The following is a 20188-nucleotide window of genomic DNA, read 5'->3' as shown; positions in this document are numbered from 1 at the left end:
GTTAATAGAGAAAAATTAAAATTCAAAGAATCTAAACTGTAATATTAAAATTCAGTGCAAAAAATGTCAAAAAACTTTGATGAGGTGAAAAAGTACAATTATTCTTAGATTAATGTAAAGAAATAATTTGAATGTAAAAAATGATTTCAATTTCATCTAATGTTCAATGACTATTACTTCTTAACATAACAAAATATAGATGTTGTAAACACTCAATTATAGTGGGGTAGCGACATTAACCAATCACTAATTAATATTAAATTATTATTAGCATATAAAATATATAATATATAGAAAGTAGGAAGAAAAATATGTGAGGAGGAGGTGACATGAAGGAAAATATGTAAAGGGAAAGTGACATGTGGCATGAGGGAAGGAGAAAGTGACATTTGACATAAGGGAAGGATAAAGTGACATGTGGCATGAAGGAAGAAGAAAGTGACATGTGGCATGAAGGAAGGAGAAAGTGACATGTGGCATGAGAAAGTTTTTTTTATTATATTGTTAATAGATACTAGATAAAAAAACTTTTGTTCCATACCAATGAAAACATGTAATATTAATTAAAAAAATTAAATACTTATTATTTTCTGCTTTTGTTTCATTGTAATGGGTATGAGACATATTTTGGGACAATATATCTTTGTTCATATTCAAGTCTAAAGCCACATTAAATGTGAGGTAAAAAGTGAAAAATATTCATAAAATTATTGTGTAAGTTTTGATTTATGATGTGATATCTTACTTATTTATGGATGACTTTTTACTCTTTTCATGACCCGATAATAATGAAAATGAGATCATCTTCAATATTGGACCCTAAAATACTGAAATGTGACGAAAAAGATAAATTTATAAATTTTAATTTATTTAATTAAAAAATAATAAAAAATTGGACCCTTAAATTTTTTGGTGTCCCATGTCAGAATCTGAACCCAATATTTACTCTTCAATCCTGGAGAGGATCCTAACCCATAATAGTGAGGCTCCTGTGGGTCCAACACCCTTTTATAATTTAAACACTACCTAGTTATATGCTTAAGTTGTTCACACCCTTCTCAATGTAGTTTTGGAAGTGATGAATTCATGTATGAATGGGGATCTAGAGTGATATATATAGGGAGAAAGTCAACAAGTATATATGTTTTGTGTGTGTATATTATGTGCCTCTTGGTTCTTTTTTGTATCCAAAGTCCAAATAGAAAATGCCATGCACCTACTATATATAATTGGGGCCACATGATTATAATCAGCCACAAACTTACATTTTTTTCTGCACGCCATTTGCTTTGAAGTTAAGAAAGAAAGAGTCATATTTGAATGGAAGAAAATTTGTACCTAGAATAGCACAAAAAGTCAAATAAAGCTAAGTCTTTTTCATTCATGAAAACTTCCAAAGCCATTAGATCATGTTTGAGGAAGAAATCAAAGTATCAACTTCTTGAGGTGAAAGACTTTGATGAAGGAGTTTGCACGAAATATATTGAAACACATGATGTAGAAACTAGAAAGTATTAGCATGACTAAATGGCTTAATCTAACATTATTTTTTGTAGAAAAAATGATACTTATTTGAGATTATGACTCCACCAAATTGATGGGGATCCTGACTAATACTAAATGAAAATTGTGATACGTGGTAAAAAACGCTTATAATTTTAAGTTATTTTTTAATAAAAAATTAAAATTAAAAAATTTACTTTCTTCTCATATGTTAATAGTGGACTCTCTAATATCAAAGATGATCTACACTCTAACCAAACACTCTCCATGTGGAAAGTTCATCTTCCACTTTTCCCACTCACAATTTTAAGAATATCTTTATAAGCTAGTGTGTCTCTCTCATCTTTATTATGATGTCATATTCAAGTTACTCAAGTTTGCTTTGTCTCATTCTTGAATTTTAAACAAGTTTTTATTGGATATCAATACATGTTTTTTTTAATTATGGTGACACAAGAGTGTATTGTAACAACATAAAATTTAATATTCAAGTCTTCTAGATGGAAAAAATAAATATTGAAAGAGTTTTTTTGGTATTACCAATAATATTTTATCACATATGAATAAAGAACTAATTATTTTTGATGCGTGTGACTATCACTTTCAACAAATGTCGTTATTAGAAATCAAACTTTTAATTTTTTAATCTTTTTAAAGATCTAATCGAGCCTTAGATCATTAGGATAATATGTTATTGTTGGTTGAAAAAGTTTAACCTTCATAATGAATTTTAGTTGGATTACTTGAGATTTTCACTCAAGGGTTTTGATTTGGTAACTTCAGCAATCATCAAATTATATTTTCATCGAAGTCATTGAATCTTTATCTAATGACTTGGATTTAGTGAAGTCACCAAAGCCACAATTTTCAAAGTTACATGATCCAAATTCAATGAGTTTGAAGATACATTAAGATTGATTCCTTTTGTAAATATCTTTATAAACCATTGCTAAGGACAAATAGCATTTTCATTATTACTTTAGCACTTCTAGAGAGAATGTAAAATAGTTTTGTGGAATTGACAAGTTTTAATAAAACCCATTATAGTTACTTTCAATTCCAAGCAATATAAGTATTATTATTATTATCTAGTCAAAAGAAATTAAGAAGAGTAATGAAAGTGAAACTTCTAACTCTATATAAAGGAGTAAATGCTTAATACATACGTTTCAACTATTTATTGATTGAGAGAAAGAAAGAAAAAGAAGAGAAACTAATTAATCTCTTGCATTAATTTCTCATGAACTGTGGAATCGTGTTGGGTTTCTATTGTTGGGGTTGGGAATTCTTAACTGCCCTTATTCTCTTCTCCTCCTCTCATCAATCTTAGTTCATCAACTTCTCTTTTTCCTCATTTATTTCTTCAAATATAAATTTGTTTTTCAACAAACTTTCTTTATATACGAGTAGAGAAAATACCCAAAAAAAGTTATAGCAAAAGTTGGAAAACTAATATGGAGGGAGTAAGTGATAAAGGGTTATATGTTAGGAAGTTCACTCCACCACCCTTCTTGTTTAAGACCTACATGGTGGTGGAGGATCCGGCCACGGACGATATCGTGTCGTGGAATAGCGAAGGGACGGCGTTTGTGGTGTGGCAACCGGCGGAGTTTGCTCGTGATCTCCTCCCAACACTCTTCAAGCATAGCAACTTCTCTAGCTTTGTCCGACAACTAAATACCTATGTAAGTACATGCAAACATGTATACACTTTGTATATTTACGTAGATTATATCATTTACTATATTTTTTATTTTTAAATTCAATAACTCAACCTTAATTCAAAGGAAATTTTTTGTTGATCTATCTTGATATTTAATTTCATTATGATAATCCCTTTTATTTGAAAAAAAATTATATCAACTTTCCTAAGGTTTATATTATGATGTTTGTGTTATCAATTGCACTCTTTGAGAACTACGTTTGTGATTAGAATTTATACTTACATCTATACCACCATAAAGGGATACCAATATAATTTTTATTTAAAAGAAATGCTTGGTATAATTAATTAAGATTTTAGAAGATATCAATATAATTATTCCTAGTTTAAAACCTCCAAATAACAAAAAGAGAAATTGGAGAAAATAAAAGATCATTTTTAGCCACTAGGTTGGCTTCTAGAAGCTTTAGTAAAAAAAATGGTAGAAATTAAGAAACTTCGTTTTCTTTAGATCTTGATAAATGATGATTGAATAGGTTAACTAGTTTTCTTTGACCATTCTACTTTATTTAGAAATAAATAAAGAGGTTGAGTTCAAGTTTTTCAATGAAGAAGCTATTGAATAAGTAGAAGATAGAAAATATTTTATTCTATCATTCAATACTTGAATATTCTAGTTACCTGATTCAGGTTTAACATGATGGATTAGGTTATAACCGGTCCAGGTAATGAACATCCATGGCCAACTACCAAAAATCAACAAATATTTTTTATTTTATTGTGAGAAAAAGATGTATATACTGATGGTATAATAAATTTTTATATTCATCCATCATTTATTTTTTATCATCATTAACTTTTAAATAAAAGTAATACAAGTAAATGGTGGATGTTGCATTAACTATATATAAAACTACAATTACTACTCACTTCATTCATATTTATACTTTTTTACTTATAAAACTACAATTAAGATGTTTTACAAATATTTGTAATAATATGATCAAATTCTTACTCCATACTTACATATTATATATAAGTTTATTTACTTTTAAATCTTTTTAGTTACTTAAACAAGGTTAAGGTGATTTCAAGGTTTAATTAATTAGAGTAGAAGTTACCTACATGTTTGACTAATAAGTATATATATACCACCTTTTCTTTTTGTTGAATTTTGACTAATTAACTCAAACTTCTGGCTCAAATTGTATGAATTTAGAGAAACTCTCAAATCATTCACACACAAGTATATAAAGATTACTATCACATGTAAAGATTTTATAATTATATTTAAAATGACAGTTTTAATTTTAACTATGCCAATAGCCAAATGAAAGATTAAAGGACACATAAAATTCACTATTTAGGTTTACTTTCATTAATGCATGAACTAGTGCTTCTTACTCATATTTTAGTTAACATAATAACAAAATTTATTTGCAAGGTTCCATGTATTTGATACTGACAAAACATTCCAATATTTTAATTGTAACCTATAACTATAATTTGATCTAATTGATCATCACTATTTTTGTTTAATTTATTTAATTAATAGAGTATTATTTTATCTAAAATTTAGTTAATTCTATTTTATTTAAATTTATTTTTATCTTATTATTTATTATTTGAGTTGTTTTTTCTTATTATTCGTGACGATCTTTACCCATATCATCAATTGTTCGTACTAGTCAATTTTTAACATATCCACAAAGTTAGTCTTAGTTAATTTTGGAGATACCTGATTAATGATTAAAAAATCACTTTATATTTAGGCCTAGTTTCATTCTGGCATATATACGCTAGAATAGTAAAAGAACATTGACCCAGTGGTGTAAGACCTAACTGGATTCCCAAGGTTGATAGTTCGATTATTGGGAATGACATTTATTAGGATGAACAGTCACGAACTCTAACAGATATTATTTTATTACTGAAAAAGTGAAGGAATATCATTGGTAGTATCAAATTATATAAGCTACAACTTTCTTCATTATATTTCTGATTTTGGTGAATATCACATTCTTTTTCTTCCAATATTTACACTGAAACTAACCAACAATTTGATAATCCATGATGCATGCTATAGGGTTTTCGAAAAGTTGCAACAACCAGATGGGAATTCTGCAATGAAAAGTTTAAGAAAGGTGAGAAAGAATTTCTATGCCAAATCAGAAGAAGAAAAGCATGTAGCATTAAACAACAACCTAGTACACAAAACCAACAAGTTACAACACCACCCCATGATTCTGATGAAGATCAAAGATCAGCATCAACCTCATCATGTTGTGGATACACTACTCTCATTGATGAAAACAAGAGATTGAAGAAGGAGAATGGTGTGTTGAATTCTGAGCTCACAAGCATGAAGAACAAGTGTAGGGAACTGCTTCATTTGGTGGCTAAGTATAACAATAATAGTAATGATGATGATTCATATAATGGAAAGAAGAAAGAGAAGAAAGAAGATGAAAGGACAATGCTGTTTGGAGTGAGATTGGATGTTGTTCAAGGAGAGAATAAGAGGAAGAAAAGATCAACTGAGATTAGTGAAAAAAGTGGAATCATTTTGGTGTCTCAGCCATGCAAATAGATATATGGTTACATGCATGGAACCTTCAAAATATAGCTTCTGGAAAGTAATAATCGAATTATATATATTAACTAGGCATGCAAATGTATTATAATCACAGTGGAGGTAGTATTTGGCTTATTTAGGAATTATAATTGAACTGTGAAGACAGCTCAAGCATAATATTGTAGTTACATGTAAAATGATTTAGGAAAAATATATTTAAAGGATTTAATATCTATACAGTGTTAGTGTAAAAATGGAAGAAACTCATACTACTAAATAAACAAAAGGGCTTTCAAAAGAAATCACTAGTGCCACACCACACCATCATAGAGGAATAGTATGTTTTATTATGTTTTCAATGAATACTATTTATTATTGTGTGGAAGAATACTATCTTTTCTATGAATTGTTAAAAGAGGAGAGCCCAAAAGACTAATTTATTAAGTGGAAAAACTTCATGACTTAAATATGATATTGAGTTTATCTCAATGTAAGACTCATAACATAAATATCATTTTAATATTGTCCGGAGAATAATATTGACTACTTTTTCTTAAATCAGTAGAGAAATCCAAAATCTTCAAGTTCAAGGTGCCACATAATTGAATGCAAAACTGCTCAATTTGTGGAAAATTCAGGACTCACATTTGTAGCCTTATTCTTTTATGGTGCCAAGTTTCAACCTCAGTAAACTTTTTACCAATTCTATTATTTGTACCACTAAAATGTAAAATCGTCAGAGAATTGACAACTTCAATCATGGTACAAGATATTTTAGCACTCATCAGTCATTAGTGTTTCTATGTATATCCTAAAGTATATTAACACATGCACTCCAGTGATCTTGGTTCTATGTTAATCTTCTCTGAATGGAGACAGGTCATCATAAACAAGTATCAGGTAGATGTATACAACTTTACTCTGTATATAGAACAACGAAAGTATTTACATGCCAGTGCTGCCAATATACAATAAACTCTTACTGCTGTAATTGCTCAATCTTGACTAGCTTATCTCCTTTACAAGAATCTCTACCATAAGTTCCATGTCACATGAAGCCATAGGTACATGTGAATAACAAGTGCGTGAAAAGAACCAAAATGACTTAATTAGAAGCACAATACTGGCTATTTTTTATCGATAAATGTTTTCTGCATGATATCAACAACATGACATTATCAGCCTCATACACGTTCTTATTGCAGACCCGAATTGGGGTTACGTTTAAAGAGTCTATTTGCAATTTGGGTTTTAGAAAGTAAGGAAGAGAAATAAAGGCTTCAGATTCATCTTACAAGTATATTTCATGGTTCCAAAACATTTCTTATCCCTCCATTACCCTTCAAAAACCAATTCGCATATGGATCCTACGAGTCCAAAACTATTATCTACAAAGGAACATAATGTTAGTTACACAATTGCAGTTGTCTAATATAACAAGTAATGTTGTACAAGGATAGCAGATGATCCAATAAATTGAGTTCCAACTTCTGAGATGAACTACTCTCAGTAGTTCGGGGCATCGTGTTATGGCTACGCAAAATATCCACCCCATGATGATGATCAACAAAGAATGGGAGATTCCGTTTGGCTTGTAGAGACTTGGTTCCCTGATTTTCTTTTCAGTGATTCTGTCAAAGGACAAAACCAGGATAATTGTTAGGTTGGGTTCTTTAAACAGCAAGGCAATGCCCGCAACTGCAAACTACAGTGGAGCAGATGCAGGAGCAAAGATGAACGATGAACTATCATGACAATGATATTAATCAACGATAAGATGAAATAAGAAATGATACCAAGAAAAGCAAGCATGGATTACGAGTGTATATCATCCTGACTGCCCCCGATTTTAGGCATACAAAAAGTAAGAGAAGAAGAATCTTCCTTGATAAGAAACCAGCTAAATTAGGAGTAAGTGGTGCTTGGGAACTTCTAAAAACTAGACATCTTAAGTACAATGGAACCCATTTTCAAATATAAGGTGCTTGGAAACCGATTGGATAAGAGACCCAAATGCCATGAAAGCTGGTCCCAAACACTAATTAGGAAGGAAAAACATGTAATAAGAGGGTGAGGAGGGAAAGCTATCTTTAGATCTCATAAGTCATAAATAAGATCAATCACCATGGGGAGAAGGGTTTGTGAATTGTATTTAATCACAGAAGTTGATTAAATAATATAAACATCGCTAAACTAGCATAATAGTGCATATAAAGGAACAAAGCACATGCATATGCACATATGGAAATACAATGAGCATATTTATACCAAGTCTTTCTTTTATGATTGCGGCATTTTCTTCCCCACAACACCTTTGCGAAAAGGAGGATAAATCACGGTACATTCCATTTGATGGATAAATTCCTGCATCTTCCATCCATTCCAATACCTGCATCAGAAAAAAAAACTCACGCTTAAATTTGTAGGCATCATCACTAATTCAAAGATTCAAGAGTGGAGAGAAAGAGCTTGCCTCTAAATATTTCCTCCAATTTCCCGAGGATAAAAGGTTCTTCAATAAAATAGAATAAGTATTGAAGTTAACTTCAGCACCCGATGCAAGCATTTTGTAGAATAACTGCATGCATTAAGAATGTGATAATAAGAAAGCAAGCAAGGTGGTGGGAAATCATAATTGACATGGTTAGAAACATCCTTATCATAAATATCTAGGAGTAGAATCGAATTTCTTATTGAGTAGAATTCTGTTTTTCTAATTACATACAATGGAAGAGACTATGCTTCTATTTATAGAAAAGCTAAGCTGCTGAAGCAGTTACTTTGGCAGTTGTAACTGCCACTAACTGTAACTAACAATAAGCAACTAATTACAACAACTGAACCGCAAAGCACATTGATTACACAGCTTTATACATGAAGCTTAAACTAAATTAATAATAAGCTGATTACTCTAATATTCACCCCTGAAGCTGTGGGTGTGTTGAAAATCTATCAACCACTTGAAGCAGTTTTCTTATGGCCAGAAATCTTGAATTAGAGAGAGGTTTGGTTAGAGCATCTGCTGTCTGATCTTCAAATGGTATGTGCTTGATTTGCAAAAGTTTGGATTGGACTCTATCTCTTACAAAGAATAGGCCCAATTTAATGTGTTTTGTCTGGTGATGTAGGACATGATTGTGTGCCATGGCCACAGTGCTGAGATTGTCATAGAGAACAAGAGGACATTGATGAGCAAACTTCAGTTCTGAGAGGAGAGACTCAACCCAAATGAGCTCTTGAGAAGCTAGAGCTAGACTTCTATATTCAGCATCAGTGCTTGATCAGGAAACAGTTTGTTGCTTTTTAGACCACCAAGTAACAATGTTTGGTCCAACAAATAGACAAACACCTGAGACTGATTTTCTATCATCTGGATCTGATGCCCAATCAGCATCACAAAAGGCTGTGAAGGATGAGAAGAGTGGGGACTAGCTGGTCTGAGTTGTATGCCAAGAGTGAGAGAACCTTGTAAGTACCTCAGAATCCTTTTAACAACAGTCCAGTGATGCTCCAAAGGATTTGACATATATTGTCACACTTTATTAACACTGAATGCAAGATCCGGTCTTATAATTGTGGCATACTGAAGTGCTCCCACTATGGATCTGTAAAGTGTGGGATTATCAAAAGGTGAAGAACCAGTCTTTGTCAATTTGCAAGAAGAAGACATAGGAGTAGGTAGAGGCTTGGAAGAGTCCATATTAGCCTTTTTAAGAAGATCCTTGACATACTTTGTTTGAAAGAGAAACAGAGAACCATTAGGCATAGGTTTGACTTCTATACCAAGAAAATATTCCAATGAGCCTAGTCTCTTTAAGGCAAAAGCATTGCTTAGTCTTACAATGAGTTGATTAACCTGGGAAGTAGAAGATCTTGTGACAATAATATCTACATACACAAGCACATAGAGCCTATATGTAGTTGAAGTGTGAATGAATAAGGAATTGTCACACCTGCTATTCAAGAAACCAAACTGAACCAGAGTACTTTTAAGCTTCTCAAACCACTGTCTTGGGGCCTGTTTTAAGCCATATAGAGCCTTGTGAAGTTTGCACACTTGAATCTTGTTACCATTATGAAAACCAACAGGTTGAACCATATAGACTTCCTCATGCAGAATGCCATTTAGAAATGCATTATTAATATCCAATTGTTCAATAGGCCAGTGAAAAGTAACCGCTAGAGTGAGAAGAATTTTGATAGTGGTAGGTTTTACAACAGGAGAAAAAGTCTCTGTGTAGTCAATTCCCTGTTTTCGATGAAAACCCTTAGCCACAAGTCTGGCTTTATACCTATTTACTGTCCCATTAGGATTTTCCTTAATCCTAAACACCCATTTACAACCAATAGCTTGTTTTTCTTTAGGCAAATCAACAATAGACCAAGTGTCTAACTTCATTACTGCATTGTATTCTTCTTGCATAGCTTGAACCCAAAGAGGATCACTAAGAGCAGTTTTGACAGAAGTTGGCTCACTTTGAACAAGCAATGCCCTAGGAACTCTAGGAACAAAAGACTTATCAATTCCAGACTTGGAATTGCTTTGCATAGGGTGAATGGACTGAGAAACAAGAGGAAAAGGATGAATTGAAGGAGACTCGGTGTTTGTTGTTGGTGGTGACTCAGTGTGTGTTATTGAGGACTCACAGATTATTGTTTCTGGCAAATTATTAGGTGAAGAGATAGGTGTTGGTGAAGAAAAGGGACACAAAGGAACAAGATTAAAGGAGGATGTGGGAACAGAGAAAGTAGCACCAAAATATGTTGTAATAGGAGTAGTGTAGGGATAGAAGTGTGTTATTTGTGGAGGATGAGGTATATGGGAAGACACAGACTCTGAATGAGACATGACAGGCTCTTTGGATGCAAAGGGGAAGACAAACTCATTAAACACAACGTCTTTAGAAATGTATAATATGCCATCATGAGAAAGGCATTTATTCCCTTTGTGATGAGTAGAATAGCCCAGAAAAATACATTTAGATGATCTTATCTGTAGCTTGTTGTTGTTATAAGGTCTTAACAAAGGAAAACAGACACACCCAAATACTTTAAGGAAAGAGTAGTCAGGTTGCACACCAAACAAAAGAGAGTGAGGTGAAGATTGTTTTAGGGATAAGGAAGGTAATCTGTAGATGAGAAAAACAGTTGTGGTAAAGGCATATTCCCAACATGACATAGGTAAGGAAGCATGAGTAAGCAAGGCTAAACCAGTTTCCACTATATGCCTATATTTTCTCTCAACAGTTCCTTGTTGATGATGACTATGAGGGCATGAAACTCTATGAACAATCCCTAGTGAGGTTAGATATTGAGTAAATGGTCTAAATTCACCCCCCAATCACTTTGGATGGCTTTGATTTCTGACTGAAATTGTGTATGAACATACTTATGAAAATGTTGGAAGATGAGAAGGGTGTCTTATTTTTTCTTAAGTAGATAAATCCAAGTATGTCTGGTGTGAGCATAAACTATGGATAGGTAATATCTAAACCCTGATTTTGAGTAGATAGGAGCAGGACCCCATAAATCCAAGTATAAGAGATCAAAAGGCTTGGCATACACAGTAGTAGAATTTGGAGAGTGTAATTTATGAGCCTTAGCACAACAACAAGCAATACAGAAATCAAGAGATGTTTTATTAGAATGTAAAATGTTACATTGTTGCAATACATTCTTTACAGTAGCCTCATGGACATGTCCTAGTCTATAGTGTCAGAGTAGGTAAGGGGACAAAGACTTAGAACTAGGTAAACTAGAATTATTTGCATACAAAGGTGATGCAGAACTGAAATTACAGTGAATTGAAGAAGGTTTAACAAGACTTGAAAAGGCATAGAGTCCCTCTGCAGTGAGAGAGCCTTGAAGGAGAACCTGCTTAGTAGCCTGAGATTTAACAAGACAATGGTTAGGATGAAATTCAAAAAAACAATGATTGTCCTTAGCAAATTGAGACACTAAGAAGATTCTTTGTAATAGTAGGAACTAGTAGCAGGTTATACAATGACATAGAGATATTAGAATCAAAGGGTGACTTAAAATAAGCATTGCCACTGCAAGTAATAGGAGCTTTGTGGCCATTACCCATATAGATGTGATATGAGGCAAACTGCTCTGTAGGATCAGCTAGCAATGATGGATCAGCAGTTAGGTGATTTGTGGCACCTGAATCCGGATACCACATGGATGTTTTGTTGAAATCTTGAACAATGTTGGTCACATTTATTGTGGTTGATGAGCATAGGAAGAATCAGGTCTACCAGTACCTTTAGGATGTGACAGAGAGTGATTTGAGGAATGTGGATTGTAGGAAGGTCTTGGTTGATTGTAGGAGTAAAGAGAAGTTCCAGGTCTTGTATAATGAGAAGGCACTCCATAAGCAGGGTTATGTGGCACTGGAGGATGACCAAAGGAAGCATATGGGTCTGAAAACTGATGTGCAGCATCGTAGTTATGATCATAAGCAGAAAGCATTGTATAGGAAGTATCATAGGGTGCAAAATAACACCAGGTCATATTATGACCATGTCTGTTACAATACTCACAGAAGTATACTGAAGTTCTACCTGATGACCTACCACCACGACCGCATCTGCCAAAACATCCCCATCCACGAGATCCACCATGTGTCTGACTAGAAGGACCATGAAATGAGGACACTGAGGGAAAACGTGCACGATAAGGTGGATGTGATGGTGGAAAAGGAGCAGTGTTGGTCATAGAAGCAGGGGATTGAGTAGGAGAAGGTTCAATAGTAGCAACATTAGCAGAAAACACATCAGACACAGTTTTGTGTTTATTTTTCACTAAGCTGGATTCAAAAGTGAGAAGAAACTGTTCTAACTCATTAATAGGAGGAGGATGCGTCTGTCCTTCAATGGTGGTAATGAGAGGATGAAATTCTTCATTGAGGCCGTCTAGTACAAAATCAACATGTTCCTCCAAGGTAATTGGTGCTCCAATTGAAGCAAGAGAATCAGTCAACATCTTCATTTTTGAAAAATAATCAGAGATGCAATTGGAACCCTGTGAAACACTACGAAGTTGTGCCCCAAGTTGACGACTTCGTGCTTTAGTGTGAGCATTACAGAAAGAGTGCAATTCGTGCCAAAGTTGAAAAGAAGAGGTGCATCCTACCACACGAGGTCTTATCGAATCTGAGATAGAATTCAAAAGCCACGAAAATACATTTTGATCTTGTTCCTCCCAGCTCAAAAACACAGGATTAACATGATGTTCAACACGATCTGATTCATGAAGGAATTGTGGTGGAAATTCAGGATTTAGAACAAACCTAAGAACGCGATTCGCTTTGAGAACAGCTAGCATGAACTGGCTCCAGGTTAAGTAATTTTTCTCTGTGAGTTTTGTGATTGAAAGAGGAAGAGAAACAATAGGAGAAAGAGCTTGAATCGGTGCAACAGAAGAGAGATTTGGTGGAGAATCCATGGAAGAAGGATCAATAGTGGCGTTAGCCATAAATAGCTCTTGATACCATGTAAAACTTAGAAAGTAAAGGAAGAGAAGAAAGGGAGAGAATCGAATTTCTTATTGAGTAGAATTCTGTTTTTCTAATTACATACAATGGAAGAGACTATGCTTCTATTTATAGAAAAGCTAAGCTGCTGAGGCAGTTACTTTGGCAGTTGTAACTGCCACTAACTGCAACTAACAATAAGCAACTAACTACAACAACTGAACCACAAAGCACATTGATTACACAGCTTTATACATGAAGCTTAAACTGAATTAATAATAAGCTGATTACTCTAATAAGATTTGAGGTACCTTCAACATAGTTTCATTTTTTCCGCTATTTCCTAAAAATTGCAGGAACAAATTCAAACATCCAGATGAAATTACAGGAAGTGAGGGCTCTATGTGCTTGATCATATCAACAGCTGTCCTCCAATCATGTAACCTTACGGCAAAAGACACATTTAGTTTAACAGGGATATAATAATAAAATACAATAACTCTATTAAAAAGATCATACCATGAAATATGCTTTATCTAATCAAAGCAGCTTAAGTAATAGGGCCTATTCTCTATGCTTCTTGCCCAGTCTTTTGAGCATAAGAATATGTTATTCTAATCTAAGTTCCACCACTGATAAAATTAACAAAATCTTAACATAATATTATTGTGAAAAAATATATTTCCTTCAAAAATAATAAAGATTACTATCATATATCAAATGGGAGGAAAACATATGAAATTTCAACAAATTGTGTTTGTAGAATAAGGGTCATCTACTGCTTAAAAAGCAATCAAAGTGGCAAGTAATAACCTAATTATGAGAAGTATTAACCCATTAGCCCATAAGAATTTTGCATCTGGTGGGAAAATGCCATCATGTCTAGACTAGGAAAATACTAAACAAACTTCAGCCTCAATTAGCAATAACTTACACTAACAGAGGAGGCACTATGGAGATGAATATTTTTACAAGCTCCACGAAAACCAGTAAAAAATAAGAACCAGAGAATGGCAGGCTTAATGTGTAATTAAAATGTTTTCCCTGGAGATATAAGGACAAATTTGAACTTACAAGCTACAGGCAGATACCATTTCAAAAAAGATGGTATCACTAAAAGGAATATCTTTTTCTCGCATATTCTTTGCAAGACTAAGGACCCTTCCAGATTGGCCACCTTCATTGAAAGCTCGCATCAGGGCTGCACATGCAATTGTATCTAGCTTGATGCCATTTACTTCCATTTCTTCATAAAGTGCATATGCTTTCTCCCAATTCTCTGATCATAAAATATTGTTAGATAATTTAGTTAAACACTTCCAATTCTGGATACCATCCTGCTATTTCAGTGGTTAAAAAATTATTTTACCAGCTGCATTGTATGCATCAAGCATTGCAGTGTATGTAACCACATCAGGGTAGCAATCAGATGATTTCATCAAGTTGAATGTAGATTCTGCTTCTACGATTTGGCCCTACCACGTTATAGAAAAGAATAAGATGTGAAGTTAAGAAAACATAAGTCTCAAATTTTACAGATATTTCATAAAGAGGCATCTTAACTAAAGCACTTACTTGTTTGCTGTAGGCACATATGATAGATGAGTAGACCTCTTTCGACAAAGGAAGTTCTAATTGCATCATTTCTTCCATAAAAGATAGGGCTTCACCATATTTTGACATCTTACAACAACCACTTATCAACACAGTGTAGGTAACAGAATCAGGTTTTATTTTCTTCTTCCTCATAGATTTATACAAGCCTATAGCTTTGTCGTATTCCCCGACATTCATATAGCTCCCTATAGCTGAATTATATGCAAATGTATTCAATTTAATGCCTCGCATCTCTGCTGCTGATAGCACTGTTTCAATCTTCACCTTCTTACTGCATCGTCCGCAGGCAGCCAAGAGAGTGCATATTGAGACCACATTTGGATAAATCCCATCTTGCTCCATCTCACGCAAGATTTCAATTGCCTCAGCTAACAAACCATTAGATCCATATGCATCAATCAGTGCATTGTAGCTGACAACGTTTGGCTTCAACTTGTTCCTCTTTATCATTTCAAATACTTCCCTTGATTTTTGGGGCTTTTGTGATCTTCCATAAGCATTAAGCAAGGATGTATAGGATACAATATCTGGGCGTAAACCATTCTGATTTATTTCACTAAAAACAGAAAATGCTTCCTTGTCCATCCCACGAGCAGCATACGCACCTATTAGTGTGTTATATGAGACTATATTTGGTTTCAGCCCTTCTGCAAGCATCATACTGAACGCAGCCCCACAATTTTCAACTTGTCCACATACAGAATACAAGTGGATGATACTAGTGAAAGTTACAACATCAGGATGGCATTCTGACTTCTTTTCCCTCATGGAATTAAAAATATCAATGGCTTTGTCATGTTGTCCAAGCTTCACTAGACAATGGATGATGATATTATGCGTAGTTGTGTCTGGACGAATATGAGTTCCCTTCATTAGTTCAAAATAAGACAGAGCTTTGGAATACTGAGCCCCACTTTTAAATGCAGATAACACAATATTGTGAGTAACAAGATCAGGCCCAACTCCATTGTCTGTCATTTTCTTGCAAATATTAAGCGCTTCTTTCCAATTTCCACTAGATCCACATGCATTTATCAAGTTGTTATAAGTTGACCGACTTGGTGCTATCTGTAACAATGTGTTTACAGTTGAGATACCAACTACCGAAGTGCTACTTTAAAAAAAATAGAGTTTAAAACATCATTCTATCCAAATAAAATTGAATGGAAAGCTAGCAAATTAAACATGTTAATGTACATGTTTCTCATAATGGAATTTCAACTCTATGATGTAACAGAGAACCTACATGGCCTAATTTTATATGTGACCATGAAAAAAATGGAAAGCAAACAATGTGTTTACAGTTGAGATACCAACTACCGAAGTGCTACTTTAAAAAAAATAGAGTTTAAAACATCATTCTATCCAAATAAAATTGAATGGAAAGCTAGCAAATTAAACATGTTTAATGTACATGTTTCTCATAATGGAATTTCAACTCTATGATGTAACAGAGAACCTACATGGCCTAATTTTATATGTGACCATGAAAAAAATGGAAAGCAAAATAGAAAAGTAGTCCGTCCCCCCGTCACCAGATTCACTTTTTTCAAACTTACTACACTGTCTATAGCACTTAAGTATGAATATTTTATAGAAAAGATAACATGGGAAACACCAAAAAAAACATAATGATGAACAAAGCGCTAGAAATAAGTATGGAAACCATAAGCAACCTATCATGTGACACAATATTTTGAGTATTTTTATCACCGACTACAGTCTAATACTGCAATAGACAAGTTACTTTAAAAGAAAGGCTGCTCAGATCAAGTTAGACTCACTAAAGATTGACTAGGGAAGAAAAATACAGAGTACACACAGCTGCACGTAGCATGTCTTCCATGATATTCTTAGCCCAACGCCATTGTCCAGCTCGACCATGTGCATTGATAATTGCATTGTAAGTCTCAACATCAGGCTTGCACCTAGAAGAAACCATATCAAAAAAATATGCTAACAGGGATTAATAATGATACCAACAAATTAGTTAACCTTCACAAATCTAAAGTCATTAGCAAACCACTGGAACTTCTATCCACACAGAGCAGACTAAAACCATAGCAAAGTTCTACAAATTTAGTTATCCAAGATAAACTTTGCTAATTACTTTTATTAGAGTAAAAACCCAAGTTTGTCCTTAAAAAATATCCCCAATTTAGGCCTATGAAAAATCACAACTTGATCCCTAAGTATCTCAAATAATGACCAAAATAGTCTAGATTAATGTGTCCCTAAAGTTTGTCCTTAAAATGATTATTTTAACCAGCATTTGAGAATCTGGAGAATCCGGTTGGGATTTTTCATTTGTCAGGACTAAACTGCAGTGCATTTTTCTCAGGGACGAATTTGGGTGTTTGCTCTTTTTTTACAACATAAGAAATTTGAAATTTGATTAGGAAAACAGTATACCTCCACTTTTGCATCTCAAAAAATAAGCCACGTGCCTGGTCTACTCGATTATGCCTTGCGTGCAACCTTATCATCATATTGTATATATCATTTCGAGCACAATAATTCCTTTGCTTCTTCATCCACTCGAAAACGTGGTTACAATGTTCAATATTCCCTCTCTGACTCAACTCCTACACATCCAAAGATGCAAACTAAAACCTTCAACTCATCAACCAACAAAAATGAGGCATTTGGAAAAGCTTATAAAGAACTTATTTGAACTTGTCTTATAATATAAGCACTTAAGGGAGGAGTGTGAAAGAGATTATGATCTTCCTATAATCTTTTTTTTATAGTTTATTTCAACAAATTTGTTAGAGAAGCTTATGAAATAAGATACCAAAGTGCTTATAGAAAGGTAATAAGCTCTCATTTGGTAAACATACCCAAAATAAGTTCTTAATTAACCTATTTATCCAAACATACCCAAAATCAAGTGTAAGAGTGTGTTTGGTAAAACCAGCTTATAAACTAGTCAACTAGCTTAGGGAAGCCCGATGCATAAGGCTCCCACCTAGTGGGGTTTGGGGAGTGCAGATGTACGCAGCCTTACCCTCACAAGCAAAGAAGGATTTGAACCCATGACCTCCCGGCCACAAGGCAAAAAAACCTTACCATTGCACCGAGGCTCACCCTCCAGCCAGCGAACAAGCTTAATTGACCAAAAATTAACTACATGCCAGTACGGTAAATGTACTCATTTCAATAAGGTAGCTCGTATTAGATAAGTTACTTAGAGGTAACTTATGGGCTTATAAACTAAGTTCTCAATTTACACATGTTAGATAACTTATCAATTAATCTTCTCCTACAATTTTTGATTCAATAAACTCTCAACTTTCACCTCCTACCTTATAAGTTTTTTACAGGCAAAGTTTTTGACCGGAACGCAAAACTACGTAACCACCGGAGATTAAACCTAGGAATTCACATCCTCGCAACTCTACCAACTGATAATGAATCTTCAGGACAACTTTGAGCTAAGTTAGTTAGTTAATTATGCTAAGCCTAAATCCCTTAAAAATATATTGTAAATATTCATTTCAGTACCTCGAGTTTTTTTTTTTTTTACCTTACCTGTAAAACATACGAAACAAAGCTAATTTGACTCACATTTAATTTTTTGGGACCAACTATTAAGGTGGAAAAAACACTAAGTGACTGAAATGAGTATTTACTCTAACTATAAAGCAACATTCATTGAATTGAAGTAAATAGAATTAGATTCGATAAACAACAGTACCTTAATAAGGTAAGGGAAATTCTTGCGTGCGAAGCGTCCTACCCAGCGGTTCAATAAACCGTCAATATCATCACGTAGTTCGAGGGTGAGAACCAATTCAACCACCTCAGAAACGGTCCAATCCTTCTGGAATCGGTTTCCGGCGACTCGGATTCTGTAACGGGTGGGAATTCCGTCCTTGAGGATTCCGGTGACCTTGTTGGAAACGTCGTGGTGGCCATTGTCGTAGTCGACGAAACCTTGCTGAGTCTCCTTGAATGCTAACTCGTTGGGTTTGCGTTTGGAAGTGATGTGAGGGCGAGTTGAATCGGTGAGTTTGAGGTGATAAGTGGAGTGAAGTGTTGTGGTGGACATGGAGAAAGATGATAACTGTTCTTTCAGAAATTCGATATTTATTTCAGTTTTTGTTGTAAAAAAAAGTTGGGCTGTGAGTATTGGGCTTTTTGATTTGTCTTAATTTTTTAATTTGGAGACGCTGAAATTGTATGTGACAATAATTATAGTCTTGACCTTGTATGTTCATAATTATTTAAACTATTATCGATAAGATATTAGTCTAGTAGTGTAAAACCTCACTATATTCCTAGAAGGACCAAAAGGTGTAGGGGATAGGTACTTTGGATTCGGCTTGTTACCGCATCACTCGCGCCGCCAAGCTTGCCTCTCGGGTAGGGGCGCACGGGTTGCTAAGCATTACATCCACGGGAAAACCTCCGAGAGAGTCCGTTTGGCAGCAAAACATAGCGAGTGGAGTCAGTAGGATGAGGCGGCCGAAAGAGACTGAGCCCGGACAAAGCCAATCACATTGAGTTGTAGATTGACATAGTTAACCTTCAGTGCACTAAAAATATCAAGTCAGAGTTGAAGTTGAGCGTTCACCTTAGCAGCACCTTTGATTCTTGTAAATAACATTTGTTGGGAGGAACAATCACAATTCCAAAAGGGAATAGTTTGAATTCTTAAGATTTTTGAAGTTTTCAACATGAAGATCGCAACCACTGTTTAAAATTTTGGATATATTACTTGTTTTATGTTTGTCAGATAATGTCTTAAACTATGTTTCAAACCATATGTCGAATGAATGAAATATGTCATATCAATTAAAAAATTAAATATTCGTTAATTTTTATATTTTTTCTTTAATATCATTTATCCTAGAGATAATTTAAGATTCATTTTGATGAATGAGGGAATCCTTTACCAATACATTAGAAATCAATTTGATTACTACCACTTAATAATATCCATTCTATCATAATCATCTCCCGCACATGAAGTATCTAAACATAAAACAAACATGATTAATCAATATTTAATCAAAACTAAGTTTTATAAATGGGATATCAAACACACTTTTTTATAAGTAACTAAGAGTGTCATATATGATTATAGAACATTACATGTATGAGAATGGATGGTGTACCTATCTAAATAGGGGAAGTAATAATAACAACACATGTTAGATGTACCCAACAAAAAAAATAACATACAACTCATGTTAGACTTTGAAATTTTGTCTAGAGTTGTGACTCTTATGAGCTACGAGTCACTAATTAAATACATATAAAGACAATAATGATAAAATTATAGAAAAAATTATCCCATTTTCAAAGGCCATGTGCAACTCTTACCAAATTAGTGTGATTTGTACACAGC

The 20188-nt window shown here is 33.9% G+C and overlaps 2 protein-coding genes across 2 annotated transcripts; one reads left to right on the top strand and one right to left on the bottom strand.

Annotated features, from left to right (window-relative positions):
* Positions 1-2674: 2674 nt before the first annotated feature.
* On the top strand, positions 2675-5986 carry LOC109340844 (heat stress transcription factor B-3). The gene is made up of 2 exons (XM_019578598.1): positions 2675-3188; positions 5253-5986. The coding sequence occupies exons 1-2, from the start codon at positions 2958-2960 to the stop codon at positions 5754-5756; spliced, it is 735 nt and encodes a 244-aa protein (XP_019434143.1). The 5' UTR covers positions 2675-2957; the 3' UTR covers positions 5757-5986.
* A 1126-nt stretch (positions 5987-7112) lies between these two features.
* On the bottom strand, positions 7113-18919 carry LOC109340848 (pentatricopeptide repeat-containing protein At2g41720). The gene is made up of 10 exons (XM_019578609.1): positions 18533-18919; positions 17248-17420; positions 16658-16763; positions 14794-15903; positions 14588-14693; positions 14293-14497; positions 13530-13662; positions 8215-8319; positions 8010-8130; positions 7113-7372 (listed from the first exon to the last, which is right to left on the bottom strand). The coding sequence occupies exons 1-10, from the start codon at positions 18884-18886 to the stop codon at positions 7305-7307; spliced, it is 2481 nt and encodes an 826-aa protein (XP_019434154.1). The 5' UTR covers positions 18887-18919; the 3' UTR covers positions 7113-7304.
* Positions 18920-20188: the final 1269 nt, after the last annotated feature.

The sequence above is a fragment of the Lupinus angustifolius genome, unplaced genomic scaffold (assembly GCF_001865875.1).
Source record: "Lupinus angustifolius cultivar Tanjil unplaced genomic scaffold, LupAngTanjil_v1.0 Scaffold_267_5, whole genome shotgun sequence".
In the NCBI taxonomy this organism is placed as follows: Eukaryota; Viridiplantae; Streptophyta; class Magnoliopsida; order Fabales; family Fabaceae; genus Lupinus; species Lupinus angustifolius.
This window is presented reverse-complemented; position numbering and strand designations above follow the sequence as displayed.

Bases quoted from the DNA above. Each gene is read 5' to 3' on its own strand.
- LOC109340844 (XM_019578598.1), top strand. From the start codon at position 2,958: ATGGAGGGAGTAAGTGATAAAGGGTTATATGTTAGGAAGTTCACTCCA. The intron at 3,189-5,252 runs GTAAGTACATGC...TGCATGCTATAG, and splicing joins TCCGACAACTAAATACCTAT to GGTTTTCGAAAAGTTGCAAC.
- LOC109340848 (XM_019578609.1), bottom strand. From the start codon at position 18,886: ATGTCCACCACAACACTTCACTCCACTTATCACCTCAAACTCACCGAT. The intron at 14,694-14,793 runs GTAAGTGCTTTA...ATAACGTGGTAG, and splicing joins TATGTGCCTACAGCAAACAA to GGCCAAATCGTAGAAGCAGA. The intron at 7,373-8,009 runs GTATAAATATGC...GTCCTTTGACAG, and splicing joins AATCATAAAAGAAAGACTTG to AATCACTGAAAAGAAAATCA.